The 22,482-nt window shown below is 39.1% G+C and overlaps 1 protein-coding gene across 1 annotated transcript; it reads right to left on the bottom strand.

Moving 5' to 3' along the window:
* Positions 1-1,767: 1,767 nt before the first annotated feature.
* LOC104874074 (Fc receptor-like protein 3) lies at positions 1,768-21,941 on the bottom strand. Its single transcript, XM_033765971.1, has 9 exons — positions 21,843-21,941; positions 20,441-20,461; positions 19,159-19,401; positions 18,439-18,699; positions 17,947-18,231; positions 16,907-17,191; positions 16,254-16,532; positions 7,646-7,924; positions 1,768-1,910 (listed from the first exon to the last, which is right to left on the bottom strand). The coding sequence occupies exons 1-9, from the start codon at positions 21,901-21,903 to the stop codon at positions 1,768-1,770; spliced, it is 1,857 nt and encodes a 618-aa protein (XP_033621862.1). The 5' UTR covers positions 21,904-21,941.
* Between the last annotated feature and the right edge of the window lie 541 nt (positions 21,942-22,482).

Here is a 22,482-nt window from a genome sequence, read left to right as displayed (position 1 = left end):
GGCCACTGCCTGCAGACCCACCAGCACTGGCTACGTGCCTCCTGGTCCAACTCCCGGTGCCAGTGCAGCCACTCCTAGAGGCTCTCACCACCCACAGCGATCACCCCTGTGGGGCCTGGTAACTACTCCACTATAGCTCACCCCTCTGGCACTGCCCCTGCTGCTGCTACGAGAGGGTGGGACACAGTCACTGATTAGCATTTGCTCCCCAGTTCTCCAGGCGACATGCCCTCCGCGGCCTACATTCACTGTAGAGTTGCCCTACTACCTCCACAAACACCTGTAGTTTAAATCACGCAGACACTGGTAGACTCTGTGGATGTTGATTAGGGATGAAGGATTAACATGGGGTTCACACTACGGTGCCCATGCAGAATCAAAGGTAAAGTATCCTACCCAAAAATCTTTCTATGACTCATCCGCAGGACGACAGGCTTTGACTATGAAAGCTACTGAATAAAATTGGAAGAGACAATTGTTACACTAGATGTACTGGCATCATTTTAGGAGCACAAGAAGCATTAAAAAGCAAGAAAATATGACAGCCACAAGAGAACACAAGAATTCTTCAGAGGCAGAGGGCCAAGTAAAGACAATCCATGAGCTCCCTATAAAAGAGTTTATAATGATGTTATGAAAACTCAGTGAAGTGCAAGAGGATACAGATAGATATTTCAGTGAAATGAAAAAAACTTATGTTCAGAATGAGAAATCAAAAAAAAAAGGGATGAACATCATAAAAAAAAGAACATAAAATCCAAATGGTATAATTGACAATGTGAAATAGGAAGAAAAAGGCTGAAGGTGCAAGGGAAGTGGGAAGGGAAAGGAAAGAAGAGAAAAGAAAAAATATGAGAAGTAAAAAAATGGAAAAATGTTTTTGTAAATAGGAAAGGGAGGAGGGGGTGAAGGGAGGGCAGGGATAAGGGGGAAAAAGGAGAACCAAGACCTGTCATGTAAAGGTACAAGATCCCAGTGATGAATGTAACTGTACCGTATACCTAAAAAGTACCAATAAACTCAATAAGGAAATAAAATAAAATGAAAAAGAACAAAATAGAAATCCTGGACCTAAAAAATCAATTGAAATTTAAAAATGACAACTGAGAATTTCAACAAAAATCTGGACCACATAGTAGAATTTCTTAACTTGAAGGCAAGACTGGCGAAATGATTGAGTCAGACAACAAAAATAAATAAATAAAATAAAATAGAAAGCCTACGAGGTTTAGGGGATACTATAAGTGAAAGATTGTTCACATTATGAATATTCTAGAAGGAGAAGAGAAGGGAAAAGGCATAGAAACCTATTGAATGAAAGTATACCTATAAATTTCCTCATCCTTGAAAGAGATATGTATATCTAGATCCAGGGAGCTCTAAAAACACTACGTAGACTCAACCAAACAAGGTACTCATATGTTAGTCAGCTTTTCATGCTGTGCCCATATCCTGAGAAAAACAAAGTGAAGGTTCATGGTTTCAGAGATTCTAGTCCACTGTTAGCTGGCTCAGTATTTTTAAGGCCGTTGTAAGACAGAAAATCATGGCAGGAAGGTGTAACAGAGAAAGCTGCTCACCTCATAGTGGCCAGGGGGCAGAAAGAGCAGGAAAAGCACCAGAGGCCAGGGACCAGGTGTAGTTTCCAACATCAAGCCCCCAGGACCCACTCCCTGCTCTAGGCCCTACTGCTCGTTCCATCACCCCTCAATAGTGCTACCAAATTATCTCATCAACGGATTAAACCACTTGGTGAACCCTCATGATTCAGCCACATTCCCAAAAGTCAATCAGCAGACAACCAAGCCTATAACACATGTCTGTTCGATGACGTTTCAAATTCAAACCAGAACAGGCTCTTCGGAACACACTGTATTCAAACTGCCAAAATCCGAGACAAAAAGATAATTCTAAAAACAACAAGGGAAAACATTAAACTGCAACTAAAAGAATTCTCATCAAATACTGACAAATCTCTCAACAGCAATTTTACGGCCCAGAAGATAATGCAATGATATATTCAAAGTCCTGGGGTTGTGGCGGGGATGGAAAAGAAATCTGCCAACCAAGAATTCTAAACACAGCAAAGCTGTATTTCTGAAATAAATTCTCTCTCCTACTAGCAAAAACAGGGAATTTGTCCTTTCTAGACTGGCCCATAAAAAAATGTTAAAGGGAGTTAAAGGATACTAACTGCCATCTTGAAAGAGTGCAACTCACAGGCAAAGAAGACACACAAGTGAAAAAGAGAAAAAAATCACGCCTCATGACCTCAGAAAGTCACCAACTACAAAAGTAAACAAGAGAAACAGAAAGAATAAAAAAATAAAACAGAAAACAACAGAAGTAAATTCTTATAAACAATAATCTTGCATATAAATGTGTTAAAATTTCCAATCAAAAAAATGAGTGGCCAAAGAAAGAAAGAAGAGGAGGGAGGGAGGGAAAAGAAAAAGAAATTTGGACAATAAGAAATATATAACACGATTTTCTATTTAGGAAATCCTTTAAAATCTATGAACAAGATTAATGCTGATAAATGAGTTCAGCAAGCTTGTAGAATGTATGATGCTTAATACAAATCAATCTCATTTCTGAAGATTATAAATAAACTCATGCTTAATGAACAACATTTAAATTGTACCACAAATGAAACATTTGGTTAAAACCTAACAAAACATGTACGGGATATGTTTGCTGAAAATTTTTAAATGCTGGTGAAAGGAATTTAAAATGATATAAATACATAGAGACACAAGCTACATTGTAAAACACATCATTTCTCCTTAAATACCTACAATTTCAGTACAACTCCTATCAAAATGCCCAGAAGGAGTCTTATAGTTATAGACTAATTCACCCTAAAGTTTACATGAAGGAACAAACTATACAGTACTCAAAAATGCCTTTAAAATGAAGAAGAAAGTGAAAGGAAGCATCTGACATGATGTTAAGACCTATTCTACGGCTCCAGTAATAAGACTTTATAAGATTGGTAGAAAGATAAATTGGGAGCAATTGGGCATCCACAGGCCAAACATACATCTTGTCCTAAACCTTATGCTTTTTTGTGGGGGTACTGGGGTTCCAACTCGGGACCTTGCATTTGCAAGGCAGGCAGCAGAACCACTGAGCTAAATCTCTGGCCCTAAACCTCGTGCTTTATATAAATATTAACTAAAAAAGAATCAGAAACATAAGGGTAAAATGTGAATTATAAAACTAGGAAAAAAATAAAAAACAAGAAATCTTTGGGATTCAGGGCTAAAAAAAAAAAAAAAATCCCTTGACTTGACACTGAGGCACAGGTCATAAAAGTAAGAAGTAATTGGATGCCAGTAAAGTTTTTTTTAAACTTTCTATGCAAAGAACCTATTATACATATGGAAAGAGAAACTACAAAGCAAGAGAAAGTATTTGCAAGTTACATGCTCAGAATAACACTAGTACTAGAATTTATAAAAACTCTCAAAAGCACAGTAATAAAAATAGTATTAATATTAAATGGCAATAAACGGTACAATAACCAATACTAATGAGTAATAAACAATAAAAACAAAAATGTTGCAATTAGAAAGTAGAGGCACGAATGATATTTCACCAAAAGGTAAATAAATACATGAAAATACGGATCACCCTCACTAGCCACAAAAGAAATGCAAATGGATTCCACAATGAGATCTTTCTACCAGAATGACACCTATCAGAACTTTTCTTTAAACAAAGCAAAAATAAATAAATAAATAAACAGTAAATTCTGGCAAGCTTGTGGAGAAAGGAAATCATTCATCACTGAGAATTTAAAATGCGATGGATAATCTGGAAACACCTGTTAGGGTAACACTCACCACCGGGCTCAAGGACACCCTGGAACAAAAACAGTCTAGTAGTGTATTAGTTTCCTGTTGTTGATCTTAATAAATTGCCACATAGCCCTCAAAACAACCCAAATTTGTAATCTTTCAGTTCTGGAGGTCAGAAGTCTGAAATGAGTCTTACAGGGCTAAAAATTAAGGTGATTGCAGGCCTGGTTTCTCCTAGAGTCTCCAAAGGATAATCTGCATCTTCTCTTCTGGCTTCTAAGGCAGCTAGCTGCAAGCACACCTTGGCTTGTAGCCACAGTACTCAAAACTTTGAATCCATTGTCATACTGTCTTTTTCTAATGTGTAGGCAATTTTTCTCCACTTTCCTCTTTAAGGATACTTGTGATCACACTTATGACCCCCTCTTATACTCTAGAATTATCTCTTTCTCAAGATCCTTAATTTCATCAAATCTCTACAGTCACTCTTGCAATGTAAATTCTCATTTACAGGCTGCAAGGATTAGAACCTCATTATATTCGTCTTACTCTGGGAAAGTTCTTATAAAAGTAACAATGCAGCTATCATGTGGGCTAGCAATAATACCGGTGGACATTTAGCTCAAACAAGTGACATTTTATGTTAAAAATAAAAAACTGTATGTACTTGTTCACAGCAAATTTATTTATAATAGCTCCACAGTAGAAACGAACAGATGTCCCTTGATGAATGAATGTTTAAAGAAAGTCTTGGGGCTGGGGATTTAGTTCAGCGGTTTGGTGGCCTGCCTTGCAAGCGCAAGGACCCGAGTTCAATCCCCGGTACTAAAAAAAAAAAAAAATCTTGATATATCCATACTATGCAATACTACTCTGCAATAAAAAATGAACTATTCATACCTAAAACAGCATGGATGACTCTTCACAGAATTATACTGAATGAAACAACCATTTCTAAAAGTTTATTTATTCTGTTACTACATGTATTTAACTTTCTTGAAATGATAAAATTATAAAAATTAACAAGAGAAATAATATAAAAAGAAAGGAAAAGCACAACTCAATTATGTACTGCCCACAACAAATTCACCTCACTAATAAAGACACACACAGGCTAAAACCAAAAGATAGAAAAAGACACTCCATCCAAATGAAATAAAAATGAGCAAGAGTAGCCCTAGTTACAGAAGATTTAAATATATATATGCTACAGTGCTAGGACACTCAATGTTTTTAAATCAAACATTATTAGATCTAAAGGACAGACTCTGACCCAGTAGTATTTTGGGGATATCAACACCCTCCTTTCATCAATAGACTGATCATACTATCCACCCCCCTCAAAAAAAAAAAAACAGACACATTGGAGTTAAACTGCTATAAACCAGGTGATCCTACCAGAAAATTACAGATAATTTTATCCAAAAGCTGCAGAATACATATTCAAGTTGGGAAGGAGAAAGTAGAATTATCTTTGTGTTCAGATGACATGATCTTATTGTAGGAAATCCTGTCCACCAAAAAAACTGTTGCAACTGATAAGAAAAAAGTGGTAAAATTGAAGACTACAATGCCAGTTAACATACAAAAAAAGCAGTAGCAATTCATAAACCAATAGTTAAATAGCTATAAAATGAAATTTAAAAAGAAATCCCATTTGCAATTGCCACAAAAAAATAAAAACTACCTAGGAATAAATTTAACCAAGGAAGTAAAAGATCTCTACAATGAAAATTATAAGATGCTAATGAAAGAAATTATGAGGTACACACTCTAGAAAGACATCTTGTGCTCATGAATTGGTAGAATTAATATTGTTAACGCACCCATAATACTTAAAACAATTTGCAGATTCAATTCAGTCTTCATTAAAATGCCAACGATATTTTTCACGAAACTAGAAAAAAGTAACAAAACTAATATGGAACCACAAAAGATCCAGAATAGCCAAAGTATTCTTGAGCAAAACAGTACAAAGCAGAAGACATTATAACACCTGTCTTCAAAAAATACTACAAAGCTATAGCAGTCAAAAGAGCCCAGAACTGGCACAAAACCAGACCAATAGAAGAGAACAGAGAACATAGAAATAAATCTATGTTTTATAGCCAAATAATTTTTTACAAAAGTAGCAAGAATATATAATGGAGAATGTACAGTCTCTTCAATAAATCAAGCTGGAGAAAATGGGTATGTGTATGCAAAAAAAAAAAATGAAACTGGCCCCTATCTCTCATTGTATTAAAAAATCAACTCAAAATGAATCAAAGATCTAGATATAAAACATAGGACTATAAAAATACTAACAGAAAACTTGGGGGAAATCCTCCAAGACACTGGAAGAGACATCTATTTTTGGATAAGACCCAAAATACAAAGAAGAAAAACAAAGCTAGAAATGCGATTATATCAAACCAAGAAGCTTCTGCACAGCAAAGAAAGCATCAAAGTGGTTTCAACCATCCAAATTCACCCAATCAATAGACTAAAAAAGAAAGCCACGTGGTTATCTCAATCAATATAGGAAAAACATTTGACAAACAGGTATTTCTATTAAACCTCTCAGTAAATGAGGAATAGGGTCTTCCTCAGCCAGATGAAGAGTATCTATTAAAACTCCAGTTAATTAATACCTCACAGTGAGAGATTGAATACTTTCACCCTGAGAACGAACATCTTACCACTTCTACTCAACATTTTACAGAAGATTCTAGTCAGTGCACTAAAGCAAGAAAAATAATTAGTATCAGAAAGGAAGGAATAAAACTGTCTCTATTAACAGACAATATGATCATTCATGTAGAAAAAGGCAAAATTTAAAACACTAGAACTAAGAAGTGAGTTTGGCAAGGTTTTAACCTTTGTGATTAATATTCAAAAAGCAATTATAAATCTATACACTAGCAAAAAACAACTTGAAATTGAAGTTTTAGTCTTATTCTCAGTATTTTATCCAAATTTCACTATATTTGCTATTCAAATACATCAGAGTTTCTGGGCTATGTCTATGCCCATCGTTTACTTTTCATTACAAATGAAAACTTTTTTTTTAATCCGTTTTGTCTTCAGTAGGCTTTGGAATGGGGGCAGAATTGGCAACAAAACTCTCCTTGAGAGCTTTATTCTACAGCTTTGTTACTACTGCCTGCAGGAAATGAGTAGTAAATCAGGGGCCTATCACTTGGAAAGGAATAACTGACATTCACAGGATGCAACACCCAAATCCAAGTTCTTATAACAGGCACAAAAAAGACACCCACCTGATTTCTTCTGGGTCCTGAAGTAATACAGCGAAGCAGCAGTAACTGAAAGGCCAAACAACCCCACAATGACTCGTACAGTGGCAGGACCAGTTCTGTTCCTGGAAATTCCTGAATGGGAAGATCTATACTTGAGTTCCAATGACAAAGACTTAGGCTCTAGATAAAAATCATGCAGATGATGGCTAAAAATCTAGCTGAGCAGGTATTTTCCAAGTTCTGGTTTCTTCATTTTAATTACCTTCCATATCACTTGCACTTTTAAAAACAATGACATGTGAGGAACAGTTAGCAGCACCTAAGATTAAAATTGATTTCCTTTCCCTCCCCCTAGAAAATCAATCTCAGAAAGCCTCATATCTTAAGAACATGTTAAAAAATTATTTTGGCTTGCAAAAAAAAATAGTCGGGGATTTAGCTCAGTGGTGCCTCTTCCTGCCTCACAAGTGCAAGGTCCCAAGTTCGATCCCCAGTACAAAAAAAAAAAAAATTCTTTGACAATGGTAGAGTTTATGTTGTCTTTTGGAGAACGTTTTATGGAACATAACTATGGCTTTAGTCTAGGTACACTCATTAACTCACCTATGACACTGAGTGTCATCACCTCACTGTGCTGGGCTCCCAGGCCATTGTCAGCCTCGCAGGAGTAGTTTCCAGCATGCTCTGTGTTCAACAAGAGCTTGAAGGATGCTCCTCCTCCCGAGGGAGCTGAGCTGTTCCCCAGAGTGACATTTTCACGGTAAAACCGGTACAGGATCGGGGCAGAGCCTCTCAGGGCCTCACAGTGAAGCTCCACTATGTCCCCGACCACAGCCTGGGCTCCAGGGGACCTGAGGGTGAAGACAGGGCAGGATACTGGAACTGAAGGAAGAAAGATAGTTCATTGGCAGCTTTGCATAATCATGTATACAAGAGAACTTAATGAAAGGATACACAGCATAGTTTAATTATACTGACTTGGACATGGATTCGGGAAAACCAGAATTTGAATCCTGCCTCTGCACTTTGTTAGCTCTGAAACCTTAATTCCTGTTTTATGGTACTGGGGACTGAACTCAAGGCTTTGTCCATGTCAGATAAGTGATATACAACTGAGCTACATATCCAGCCCGTGTTATTTTTAAATTTTGAGATAAGGTCTTGGTAAGTTACCCAGGCTGGCCTTGAACTTGTGATCCTCCTGCCTCAGCTTCTCAGGTAGCTTGGGATACAGGCTTGCACCACCACACCTGACTGTAAGTTTGATTTTTTTTAAAAATTTAATTTACCTAAGTCCCTGTTTTTATATAAAATATATCACAAACCATTATTGTTAATACTATTTATACAAAGTTATGCTATAATTATTGACAGAAATAGCTATAATCAAGGGTCATTTTTGAACAATGCTACTTCTGAATCCTTAGCTCAGGACTTTCATATATGTCTAAATTAGGACTTCGTTATTCTATATCTGATTACTTTGCTTTTTTTTGACGTAGTAAAGCAGTTGCTAACATCTACCTATCCATCCACCCATCCACCCATATCCATCCTTGCATCATTCTGCATGTCTGATTACCTCAATAGAATGTAAATTCCATAAAAAATGATTACTTTTTTTTTTTTGACGTAGTAAAGCAGTTGCTAACATCTACCTATCCATCCACCCATCCACCCATATCCATCCTTGCATCATTCTGCATGTCTGATTACCTCAATAGAATGTAAATTCCATAAAAATAGGGATCTATATGTTCTTTGCTGTACTTCCAGCTGCTGAGACTTTAAATAAAATGCAATAATTGCCCAATACTTGGTGGCCATATGGATGACTAAATTGATCCAGACTGGCACAAAGTACCTATCTGTAGCACTAACAGCAATGATTTTCATTTTTGCTCAGGATTATAGAAACAGGACAGCCAGTAAGCAAATGGGAAGAGGCTTGAGAAGTGGAGGGAGAAACAAGGGAGTATAGAGGGAAAAAAGATGGAGCTTGAAAGGACATTAAAAGCATCAGGACGTGTTATGTACATGTACCGACTCTTCACAATAAATGTAATAATTATATATCGCATATGTGTACTAATGAAAATATTTTTAAAAGAATAGAAACCTGTTAATATGGAGTGACAGCTGTAAGACTGCAGCTTCTGCTGAGTTGTAAAGAAACTCGATGAGCCAGTTTATGTTCAGGGCTTCAGATACAATCAGTGTGCTTTACTGGCACTTGAGACTGGGTGAAAATCTCAAGCTCTGCTTTGCATTAGAACTGGCTATAGAGATAGATCGTGAATGTGGGGTCATTCGTTGAAAAGCAATGATTAGACTTGGAAATGAGCCACATCTGAGCTGGGAGAAAGATGGCACCTGCTACCTTGTCATGGCAGAGAAGCTAAGTCATGGTATTGGAAGTGTAGGCTTGCTGCTAAAGCTAAAGAGGTGGCTTGCGTTGGGTCATTCTGCATACCCTCTGAAATATTCAACAACTAGACCGACTGTGTGGAAGCACAGGGGCTTAGAGATGTCTTTATTTGGTCCTTCAGTGTGAATGTCAGTGTGTGTTCCTACCCAAATCTCTGGACTTCTGTATTTTAGAAGCAAAGGTATCCAGCCACTTCCATCGTGTGCCTTTCACAAGGGTTCACTGAACCTCTGATATGAATATGCACAGTCAACTGAAGTCAGAGAAGTCTATGATGAAAAGAGACTATGGTTACCACTAGGTTCAGTGGCAGGGTACAAAATGCTCCACTGGGGTATGAGATCCAATAAGAGAATACAGTGGTACCTTGGTTCACTCAGTTAATTTGTTCCACAATTCTGGAAAAGATGGCTTTTTTGCTTGTTTGTTTGTTTATACGGAAAAGAGCTCAGTGGTGTTTGTCACCCTATGCAGAGTCCAAAAGCAAAAACAAAATTTTGCCAAACGCTTCTCTTTGTAAAGTAAATAGCTCACAACAAAAAACGTTCATGAACAGAGGTACCACTGCATTTAAGAATGTTTAGTTTTGAAGTTGAAAGTAAGAAAGACATTCAGGTTTTCTAATATTCACATTGTCGGTCTTCTTCAGGCCTTATGTCATTTCTGATGTTGAGAAAGCTTAGGAGGTCTCGTGAAGGTAGAAGGTGCTCCAGGCACGCAGATGTGGGTAGTGGGAGCTTTACTTATTTATTCTTTCTTATCGTATTGGATCATGCAGTCACATTATGGACTACTTGGGTGCTTTTACAGATTGTCTTATGGTGGTGGTGGTGGTGATGCGGTGGTGATTAGTGGTACTAGGAATGGAGCTCACAAGCACTTAAAATCTTTACAATGCTTTGCAGTGAGATTAAGGAATAACAAAAACACTTTTCATATTGCATAGAAGTTGCTCGTTTATTTTGGTGGTAAAGTTCTAAAATGAGAACTGAAAGGTGAAGATGAGCCACACGAATTACTATGAAGAAAGACTCTAGTTTGAAGTACGTACCAATGATCTCCTGGATTTGGGCAGTCCCCATTCTAATTTCACCATATATATACATACATACATATATATATTTTTTGTTTGTTTGTTTGTTTTGTTTTGTTTTTTTTGAGACAGAGTCTCACTATGTAGTTGAGACTGACCTGGAACTCACTATGAGCCCAGTCTGGTCTTGAACTCACAGTGATCCTCCTGCCTCAGCCTCCTGAGTGCTGGGATTACAGGGGTGTGCCACCACACCCGGCTTCACCTTTTATATTTTTAACTGCTTTGAGGTTGGTCTTTTCTTTCTTTCTTTTCTTTCTTTCTTTCTTTCTTTCTTGTGGTACTTTTGGCTAAAGGTTTGTCAATTTTGTTTATTCTTTCAAAGAGCTAGCTCTTTAATTAATTCAATGTACCATTTTTATGGTTAAATTTATGAATTTCTGTTCTAATCTTTATCATTTTATTCCATGTAGTAGCTTTAGCTTTGGATTGTTTATATTTCTCTAGGATCTTGAGGTGCATCTTTAAATTATTTATTTGGGCTCTCTCTGTCTTTCTGATGTAGGAATTCACAGCTGTAAATTTCCCTCTTAGAACTATTTTCATTGTGTCTCATAGGTTCTGGTATATTGTATTGACATTATTGTTTGATTCTAGGAACTTTTCAATTTCTTACCTGATTATTTTGTGACCCACTGATTATTCAAGAACATATTTTTTTTCCTCATTGAGTTTATTGGTACATTTTAGGTATACAGTGCTATTACATTCATTATTGGGATCTTGCACCTTTACATGACAGGTCTTGGTTCTCATTTTTTCTCCTTGTCCCCGCCCTCCCTTCATCCCTCCTCCCTCCCCCTTTACAAACACTTCATTTCCATTTTTTCATTTTCTCATATTTTTTCTTTTCCCTTATTAGCTTTCCCCAACCCTTCCCACTTTCCCTACAAGAACATATTTTTTAATCTTTATGTGTTTCCATAATTTCTGCTGTTGCTTTTGCCATTGATTTCTGATTTAATTGCACTATGATCTGATAGTATGCATAGGACAATTTTGATTGTTTTTAATTAATTTAAGCATGTCTTGTGAGCTAATGCATGGTTTCTTTTGGAGAAAGTTCCATACATTGCTGAGAAGAATGTGTATTCCATAGTTGTTGGGTAGAACACCCTGTGGATATCTATTAAGTCAGTTTATTCAAAAATGTGGCTCAACTCTGATATTTCTTGGTTGACTATTTTTGTCTAGTTGATCTGAGATAGAGGGGGTATTGAGGGCCCCTTCTATAATTGTTTTGATGTTTATCTGACCTTTTATGTCCACTAGAGCTTGTTTTGTGAAGTTCAGTGAATCAGACTTTAGTAAATACGTATTTACAATATGTTATCTTTTCCTGTTAAGTCTTAACCAATATGTAGGGGCCTTCTTTGCCTTTTCTGATAAGTTTTGGCATGAAGTTTCCCCCCCTTCTCTCGCTCTCTCTCTCTCTCTCTGAGACTGGATCTCTTACTGTAGGCTGAACTTGAACTCATTATGGTGCCGAGGCTGACCTTGAACTCACAGCCATCCTTCTGCTTCAGCCTCCATAGTGCTGAGATGACAGTCGTGTGTCACCATTCTGGGCTACTTTTACTGAAAATAGGATAGCTACATTTGCTTGCTTTTAGGCTCCTGTTGCATGGAATATTGTTTACCATCCTGATTTTTAAACTGTTTTTTTTTTATTAAGTATGTTTCCTGTTAGCAAGATACTGTTGGGTTTTTATCTAGTATGCCAATCTACATCTTTTGATTGTCGAGTTGAGACTATTCATACTGAGAAATGTTACTGAAAAGTATTGACTTATTCCTATCATTACATTATTTTTCTGCTACTTACTCCCTCCACGTTCTCCTGACCTTTAAAGTGTGTACTGAAAAGTCTACTGTGATTCTAAAGAGTTTACATTTATATGTGATTTGTTGCTTTTCTCTGACAACTTGTAAGATTCTGTCCTTGTGTTGGACTCTGGGATTTTGACTAAAATGTGTCGTTGAGACATTCTTTTCTGGTTGTGGTTATTTGGGGTTTTATATACCTAGCTTACCTATACGTTAAATTCTTTCCCTGAACTTGAAGCTTTCTGATATGGTTTTATAAACAGCTTTTTATGGCATTCATATTTTTTTCTGATTTTTCACTAATGCCAGTTAATCTTAGGTAAGTTTTCTGTGCGTCATCTAGCATCTGTTGGAACCATTTTCCATTATCTTTCGTTTTTAGGATATCTCTGATTGCATGGTCATCTACATCAGCCTGTCTCCTAATTCTGACACATTAAGCACTTCTGCTGCCCCTAATTCAATAAAAATTTTTCTTCTGAATTTTTATTTGGTACCTCTTTGTGTACTCTAATTCTTTACCAAACCAATCACTTATTTTTTGTGACATTTTGTTTAGCTCAGCTAGATTTTTTTGAGTCTTCATTAAATTCATTGACCATTTGTTTATTAAATCCATTACCTGAATTGGAGAATCCCGAAGAACTGAATAGATTTGTAGATACATATGAATTACCAAAACTAAACTAAAGATAACATAAAAACTTGAACAGTTCAAAATCAGGCAAAGAAATTGAGGTAGTAATTTAAGAAAAAAAAAAAGAGCCCTACCAACTAAGAAAAGTAAAACCCAATAGATTTATCCCTGAATACTACAAGAACTTCAGGGAAAATCCATGCCAGTACTCCTCAAATTCTGTAATGAGATTGAAAGGAGAGGAGGAATACTGCCAAACTCAATCTGGAAACTAGCATTATCCTGATTCCAAAATCAGACAAAGACTCAACTGAAAAAGAGAACTACAGGCCAATGTCTTTAATTGATTTAGATGCAAAAATCCTCAACAAGATCATGCAAACAGAATGTAACAAATCACCAAAAAGATCATACATCGTGGCCAAGTAGGCTTCCTCTCAAAGATACAAGGATGGTTCAACATACACAAGTCAATAAATGTAATATATCAAATAAACAGAGACAAGGATAAAAATCACACTGTCTCAGGAGCAGCAGAAAATGCCTTTGAAAAATCCAACACCCATTCATGATAAAACCCCTTAAGAAAATTGGTATAGAAGGACCTTTTCTCAATCTGATAAAAACCACTCATAACAAATATACTGCCAATTTCACAATAAATGGAGAAAACCTAAAAGTTTTTCCTCTAAAATCAAGGATGTCCATGATCATCACTCCTGCTCAAGGTGTACTCAAAACTTTAGACAGAGCAATTAGACAAGAGAAAGAAATAAAAGGGACATGTACAGAAAAGGAAGAAGTCAAACCATCCTTATTCAAAGATGACATGATTCTTTACATTAAAAAACAAAAACAAAAAATCCACCAAAAGACTCCTAGAACTAAGAAGCAAGCTCAGCAAAGTATCGGGATTCATAATCAACACACAAAATCAATAGGGTTAATACACATTAATAACAAAGTCACTGAGAAAGACATCAGAAAATATTATCATTCATAATATCTTCAAGAAAAATTAAATATGTAGGACTTAACCTAATCAAGGAAGTGAAAGACCTCTGTAATGAAAGCTACAGTATTCTACAAAGAGAAACCAAAGGAAACATCTGAAAATGGAAAGATACCCCCTGTTCCTGGCTAGGCAGAATCAAGTGGCCGAAGTAACAAAAATTGATATATAAAATGAATACAATCCCAATCAAAATACCAACAGTATTATTCACAGAACCAGGGAAAATAATCCTAAAATTCCAGTAGAATCAGAAGGGACCCAGAATAGCAAAAGCGATCTTGTATAATAAAAGCAAAGCAGGAGGCATTATAATCCCAGAGCACAATTAATATTATAGGATATAGTGATAAAAATAGAATGGTACTAGCACAAAAATAGACATATGGATCAACGGAACCAAACAGAACACAGAAACAACCTCAAGCAGAGTAAGCCATCTGATGTTTGACAAATGAGGCAAAACTTACACTAAAGGAAAGACAGCCTTCTCAACAAATGTTGCTGGCAAACTGGCTATAAATATGCTGAAGATTGAATTTAGACCCATATCTTCTAAAAGGTATGAAAATAACTCAAAATTAGTCAAGGACCTAAATATTAAAGCACAAACTCTCTGCCAGAAAATAAAATAGGTAACCTCTTGAAGATATGACTATGGCTATGAGGAAGGACTTTCTGAATAGAACCCCAATTGCACAAGAAGTAACATCAAGAATTGACAAGTGGAGTTGTACCATTATTAAAAACCATCTACATAGTAAAAGAAGCAATTTCCAGTGAGAAGAGACAACCTTCATGATGGGAAAATTTTTGCCACCTACGGGTCAGACAGAGGACTAATATCTAAAATTTAGATAGAACTCAAAAGAATTCGACCTCCAAAAATAAAAGACCAGATCAAAAACAGACCACTAAAATGAACAGACACTTCTAAGAAGAAGTATAAATGGCCAACGAATACATGAAAAAAATGTTCATTAGAAAAATAACCATTCTAGAAATGCAAATTAAAGCCACAGTGAAATCCCATCCTGCTCCAGAAAGAATGGCTGTCATCAACAAATCAAATAATAGCAAAAGCTGGTGAGGCTGTGGGGAAAAAAAGCTTCCCTCCTCCATTGTTGGTTGGAATACAAACTAGCACAGCTACTGTGGAAATCAGTATGGAGATTCCTCAAAGACTAAAAATAGAAATTCCATTTCACCCAATTATTCCCTTCTGGACATCTTTCCAAAAGACTTAAAGACATCATATTACAGCCATACCTGTTAACACATGTTTAAAACAGAGCAACTTTTAATAGCTAAATCTTGGAAGATTCATATGTCTATCAAGAGATGAATGAATGAAGAAACTGTGGCATTTGCACACAAAGATAAATTTGTGTCATTTGTAGAAAGGTGGGTTCATCTTGAGACCGTGATGTTAAGTGAAAAAACTCAGACACACAAGGTTAAATTTCACATGGTTTCTCTGTTTGAGAAATCCAAAGTATATATAATTTAAAAAGAAAATTTAAAAATTAAATAATAGAAAACAAGCATATAGATCTTTTGCAAATGGGAGGGTATCCAAAAAGAAGGTGGAGTAGGAGGGGAAAGAGAAGTTAAAGCAAGTAGAATGTGTTATCTACACGTACCAACTCCCCATGATGAATGTAATCATTATATGCTGAAAATGAGCTAATACAAACAAACTAAATTTTACAAAATAAAAACTAATATTGATTTTGGGGAATTTTTATTTTGTTTTGTTTTTGGTGCTCAGTGGCTATTGATTCTGTCATGTTTAGTAGATACTTCTTCAAAGTACCTCATCTAGTGACCAGGGAGCCAAATAAAGTTTAAAATTGGATGCAGGTAAGGGTAGAAAATCAAGGCAAGGAATAGGCCTAGGCATTTTTTTTTTTCCTGGAAAAGGAATTCAGAAATAAGGGTTTCCTTTGCATGTCCCTTTGTCAGTAATTTCTAAATTAACATGTGTCTGATATTTTAGAAAGTCTCTGATTCTTTTAAAAAGACTGGGAGGGGTATATAGGGTTGTCGAAGATACTAACAAGAACTAAAATAATGATGTAAATTACTAAATGCGAAGCACAAGGAAGAGCCCCAGCACTCCAAGCTAGACGAAGGGTATGTAAGGAGTCTGCAGGATGTTACACCAGTAAACAATCCAGCAGGGCTCTGTTTGTGGAAGACAGTCTGGCTTACCTGCGACCTTCAAACTCTCTCCGTGACTGCGCTGGGCCCCCAGGCCATTGTCAGCCTCGCAGAAATAGTTCCCGGAGTGTTCCGCAGTCAAGAAGACCTTGAAGGATGCTCCTCCTCCAGAGGGTGCTGAGCTGTTCCCCACGGTGACGTTCTCATGATAAAACAGGTACAGGATCGGAGGAGAGCCTCTCAGGGCCTCACAGTGAAGCTCCACAAGGTCCCCCACCACAGCCGGGGCCCTGGGAGCCCTGATGGTGAGGACTGGGCTAGACGCTGGAACTGGAGAAGATGAAAGAGCTGTCAGAGTATCTGAGGACTCGACATATTCATAACCCCACTCCAGGGGGCTTAGAAATAGACACCGCCTCTGATTGTTTGTCTCTCACTGACTGCACTCTCCGCCTCTAACAATCAGAAGAAATATCCCAAAACCCTGAGCAGTAATCCAGGGCAATTCTGCTTCTATGGCCACTCATTCCTCTCCACATGGAGCAAAAGTGTTTTTTAACTTCTTTTGCCATCTTTGATTGCTTCGATAGCTTTATAAATCTTCACATCTCTGTTCCATTGCCTCCTTAAATAGCCCCATGACTGACGAAGATCTTAAACCTTGGCTTGTGAATCAAAGCCAAGGAAAGTACGTGGAAACTTACTTTTCACAGGGATTCTAATCTTGTTGCTGAGGATGGGGCCATCACTGTTGTCAGCCGTGCAATAATATTTCCCTGCATCATGTTCCTTCACTGTGGGCACCTGCAGCTCGGCCAACAGGGAACGCTGGGTCTTTCTGCCCAGAATTCCCGTCCCATCTCTGTGCCAGGAGAAGGTAATAACCCCTGTGCCCTTCGTTACTGAGCAGATAAGAAGCAAACTGTGTCCTTCAATCAGCTGACCCTTTGGGGGCTGGATCTCTAGATTCACTTTAGACACAGGGATCCCTAGAAGGACACAAAGTAACAGGTAAGGGTCCTAGTAGAAGGGACTTCAATGTCAAAGAAAAGTTTTGTGCTGTTGCAATAGGTAAGGGTCCAAAGCATGGAATAAGAAATTGTGCATATGTTATAAAGAGACCAACATCCCATCCTCACTCTCACAATTCCCATTCTGAGGAATATAGTGACCAGGTCCAGGATTATTCTAATGCTAGTTACCTGGAGGCACATTTTATGAACCTTTATTTCTAAGGAATCTTTGATGCAGTTAGGGCCACAGAGTAACAGACTACAGTTACTTCTAGCTTGAAGTGACTTTCCTCAGAACCCAAACCTCTCTCCTATCCTTCTTTCTGCAGTATCACCCCATGTCCCCGTATTCTTCTCTGATTTTTCCAGTCCATATTCACATTTTCGGTTTTGATTCTTTCGATATGAGGTTAGCAGAGCTGTCTCTAGAGGCCACATGTGGCCAAGGGTGCCTCCGATTATCTGCTGACTCATGCAACAACATATCCTGTGTATCTTTGTAACCCCTACAAGGTTGGGCCCCTTTAACTGGTCAATAACCGCCATGGCCTAACTTAGATGGAAGAGAATGAGCTAGATAAGTTAGGCCAATGCTGAGCCTACAGAGGCCAGGTACTAGAATAGCTGGAGCCTCCTCTCTATGTCCACCGTCCTGGAGGGGCAGAAGATACCGTGTTCTGCTCTCCTCTCCCTAACCCCAACTCTGGAAGAGCAAACCTTTGAACACTCACTCTGCACATGTATCTGAGACTTCTGGCTCATTTTTGTGATGTTAGGCATCACTGTCTTTGCCTGGCACCAGTAGGACCCTGAGTCCTCAGTCCACATGGTGGGGATCTGGAGCTCCGGGGAGCTGCTGCAGCCTGACCCCAGGATCTGGGCATCTCTAAAGAAGCAGAACTGGAGCCGGACATCTGGCTTCTGTGGAGGGAGCTGGGTCTCACAGGTCAAGTACATTGGGCCACCTTCGATGGGCTGGGCTGGGCTAGAAGTCAGCACAGGGCGTGGAAACAGCTCTAGAGAAAACAAACCATCCTCAGTGCGGTGAGGTACAGAGCTCCAGGAGAGATAACACCAAGCAGCACCAACCAGCAGGAAAGAGAAGACCAACCAGGTGAGAACATTTCCTGCTGGTGACTGGGCCATCAAAGAATTTTCATGAAATTCCCCCTGAAAATCACTTTGTTACCCATATCTATATCCCATAGGCGTTTAGCCATTACCTTGAACTTGGATGCTTAAAGATTTTGAAGTTTTTTTGAATGGGATTAGGAGCCATTTGTCATAAGCAGTACAATAATATTGATCAGAGTTCATGGAGACTGAATTTACAGTGATGAGGTCTAAATAGTCACTCTCATGGAGTTTTTCTCCATTTTTATAGTAAATCTTTTTCAATGTATTCTTTTCTTCTTTCCCCAGGCATCTCAGAGTTACATCATCTCCTTCATAGACAGGGTGGGGAGCCTGGAGGATCAGCGAGTCTGCAAAGAGAATGCACTCAATTAATCCCTGTAGTTTCTTCCTCCAGTCTCATTTCTACCCACGAGAGAAGAGCCACAGCCCCTTACCCACTTGCAACTCTGCCACCAACGTTTCCACATCCTCAGTACCGATTCTTCCTTGCCTTGTGAGAGAGAACTAACTTCCAGAGAATGTCCTTAGGAAATCCTTACAGGTCTTTAAAGAAAAGGGGAATTTGCTCCCATACCACTCTTCAGACACGGGCGACCTCTGCTGTTTGGTGGCCTCTGGGATATGGACACTTCTCTGGACAGAGGAGTGGAATCGTGTAGCATGGTGTTGCTGCCTGACCCGCTGGAGTCGGCACATCACACATCCGCATGCTGTTTGCCACCCTGCCTGTGTTCCCCACATTAACCCAGTCTGGTGACGCTCTGCCCAATGGCTCGACTATCAAGACTTCCCAGTCCCTTTCTCACCAGGGGAAAATTCCACGTGCACAGGGTCACTGAAAGAAGATTCAGGGGTCTTGCACTGGTAACTCCCAGATGTTTCAATTGTGATGATTTCAGATACCGTATTCAATATTTTCTTGTCACAAAACCAAGATGCCTGTCCCTTTGTTGGAGAATGGGAATCAGTACATCTGAGAGTCATTTTTTTTCCTTTGAATGTGGTGGACCATGGAGGATCGAGCAGAAGTACGGCTTTTGGAAGTACGCCTGAACAGGAGACAGAAAGATGAGGGCCACTGGAGTGCCGTGGGTAGACAGGGGAGGGCCCTACTCTGCAGCTGCGAGTTTCCTGGGCTGATCCTCAGCCAGGATCAGCATTAGAAATTGAGCAGAAGGAACATGAAAATGTGCCTGGAACAGAATCTGTTCTTTTCCTTGGCTTAGGCTGGGCATGGGCAAAGGGGTGCCATAGGTCTCAGGTTCTTGGGACAGCTCAGAAAAACTCAGGAGATGTGATTTATCATTGGGCAAACATTGTGAGGGCCTCTGAATGTGGGTTGATTCTGAAATGCTCTGGTTCTATTCATTCCGCTGGAGGTAAAGGTAAATCAGGGGTGTGTTCACCTCCAAAGCAGTTTCTAGACTCTAGCAAAACCTCTCCCTGCTTGTCTGCCAACATTTAATGTACAAGATTTTTCTTAACTTTTATTACTTTTAAACCTTCTTCAATTGGATATTCTACAGGGAGGCAACTTTTTTTCCACTCTCCATCTACACTGGACGCGATAATTAAGGGGCATAAAAAATTTCAATGAAGGGTCGGCAGCTAGAGAACTTAGACCTGAGTTTAGAATTACAACAAGCAGATTGATGGGCCTGAGAGACTGAGGAATGACAGTGGCAGTAGCTCCTTTTAACCCACGTAAGGATTTTATGGCACCATTTTCTGCTGTGCAGGGGAGCTACTTCTATTTCTGATGGCAGTGGCACTAGTTTGAGGATGCAGAGAGAGAGGCCTTAGGGAACAGAGACAAGATCTGAGATTCTCTAGATAGCAGCCTCCTTCTTCAAATGCTTTCTCCCTCTCTACACCAGGCTTCTGGGTAATGAGGGAGAGCCAGAGATGGAGAAAGTTAGAGCAGGGTCCATTTGTCCAACGGCATTGGGTGTGCCCCTGGAACAGCAACACGCAACGGCTGGCGAGTCCCTGTTGCTGTCACTGACAGGGCTGCAACACAACAGACTGTGCTGGCCAAGGAGACTGGGGCTCAGAGCTTGGGACAAACAGAGGTAAAGGGGAACTTACCTGATTGCTCTCTTCCAGGAGCTGTGAAGGAGCCAAGATTCAAAGATTAGTGTGGTACAATGTGTCTCAAATCTTTTTAATTAGAAGCTCTAGGAGAAATTGTCCAACAACATAACCACAAAGTTTACTTCTTCCTCCAAATTCTTTGCTCCCATTCTTTTTTTTTTTCACTAAGTTTATTGGTATGTTAGGTATACATTATGATCCCATTCATCATTGGGAATTTGTACCTGTACAAGATACATCTTGGTTCTTGTTTTTTTCCCCCCATTTCCCTTCCCGCCCTTCCACCCTATTTATAAAAATCTTTGTTCCCACTTTTTCCTTTTCTCCTATTTTTTTCTTTCCCTCTTTCCTTTCCCCCACCCTGCCTTACTTTCTCTTCTTTTTTAGACCATTGATTCTTCCCCTTTGGACCATTTCATCCTATCTCACATTATCTAATTATACATTGGGGTCCTCACTTACACTTTCGGTTCTCGAACCAGAGAGAGTCCCTAAATGACAAGAGAAAAATTAGGCTATAGTTTATAGCCACGTGTGGTGGCTTGTGTCCACCACCCTGGCTCATCTCTTTGCTGCTATTGTGTGCTTAGCACACTTGAATTTCTCCCTAGACTGAACTCAGCCATACAAAGACAGGAGAGGATTTGGAGAAATGGTTTCTCCTTCCCTCATTTTTGGGAACTTCCTATTGTTTCTTCTACATTTCAATTCTGGTTAAATTTGTCTGAAAACATTAAAAAGAGGGTCCTCCCCCCGCTCTCTCTCTGGCTAGGGATTAAACCCAGGGTCTTCAGAATAAACAGCATCCAGACCTTTTTTATATTTTTATTTTTTGAGACAGGATCTAGCTAAATCATCCAGGTTGGACACAAATCACCTAGGTTTTTGTTTTGTTTTGTTTTGGGTTTTTTTAAGACAGAGTCTCACTGTGTAGTTGAGGCTGACCTGGAACTCACTATGTAGCCCAGGTTGGTCTGGAACTCACAGCGATCCTCCTGCCTCAGCCTCCCGAGTGCTGGGATTACAGGCGTGTGCCACCATGCCCGGCTACCTAGGTTTTTGAAGTCATTGTTTATCTGGAAAATTATTTAATTTTAAATCATAAGAAGGAAGAATGTCGAGTTATGATTTGGCAGGAATAATAGTCCAAGTTTCCTATGGGATGAAAAACATAAGAACAAAAATAACAACAAAATGGCAGTGAGAAGGCAAGTGCTCAGCTTACTGATGCTTGCATTTGGAGACGTGGGGTAGGTTGAGGATCCCAGGTCTGCACTTTTCCCATCTCTTGCTATCTGCCCCTGAACCCACCGTGGATAAAGAGACAGAACATGTGGCTTTTCCCCGGCCGACTTTGCGAGCTCAGGCGCTATCCCGGATCCGCCGATCTACTCACCCAGGATCAGCAGGAGCGGCCACAGGTGTGTGAGGACCCGACGACGCTGAGGGCAGGACATGTTTGTCTCACCAAGTCAGGCTCATCTCTTTCAAAGAAGGAAGGCTGGAGGGCGCTGCTCAGATAAGACCTGAAAAGCTGAAAAAAGGGAAGTGGAAGAACTTTAGTAGAATGTCATCCCTCGGGTATTGAAAATAAGAGCGTGGCCGCCCTTGGAAGGGCTGCATTTCAGCCCTGAAGCTGTGAGCTTTCTGAAGTTGAGACTCATCTTCTAACAGCTCTAGTCTCTCAGAAGAAACACCTGCAAGGCTGAGGTGACTGAGTTCTCTGGAAATGTCAAGCTATAGACTTGCTCATATTCAAACAATTTGCTCCTCGTTTTTTCAAATGGAAAAACCCTCCTGTTAACTCAGAGACATACACAGCCTCTGGTTCCCGCGTGAGCCTTCTGACACAGCTGTGCTCAGTCAGTGGGGCGTCTTGCTGTGTCACGCGGTCTTTCTGGTGTGAGTCACCCACGGCCAGGGTGTCGGAATAGGTGCAAAAGCCTTTTTCGCTTTTACATAAGTTGGCATAAAGGTCGCGAATGGGAAAATAATAGAAATTTGCAGGTAGTAAAAAGGCTGCCTCTAAATTCCAC

The sequence above is a fragment of the Fukomys damarensis genome, unplaced genomic scaffold, assembly GCF_012274545.1.
Source record: "Fukomys damarensis isolate Sample0158 unplaced genomic scaffold, DMR_v1.0_HiC HiC_scaffold_19, whole genome shotgun sequence".
NCBI lineage: Eukaryota > Metazoa > Chordata > Mammalia > Rodentia > Bathyergidae > Fukomys > Fukomys damarensis.
Note: the sequence above shows the minus strand (reverse complement) of the source record. Positions and strands in the feature narration are given on the sequence as shown.

Bases quoted from the DNA above. Each gene is read 5' to 3' on its own strand.
- LOC104874074 (XM_033765971.1), bottom strand. From the start codon at position 21,903: ATGTCCTGCCCTCAGCGTCGTCGGGTCCTCACACACCTGTGGCCGCTC. The intron at 18,700-19,158 runs GTGAGAAAGGGA...TTCTCTTTGCAG, and splicing joins GCACGTGGAATTTTCCCCTG to ACTCGCTGATCCTCCAGGCT. The intron at 16,533-16,906 runs GTAAGTTTCCAC...CATCTTCTCCAG, and splicing joins GATTAGAATCCCTGTGAAAA to TTCCAGCGTCTAGCCCAGTC.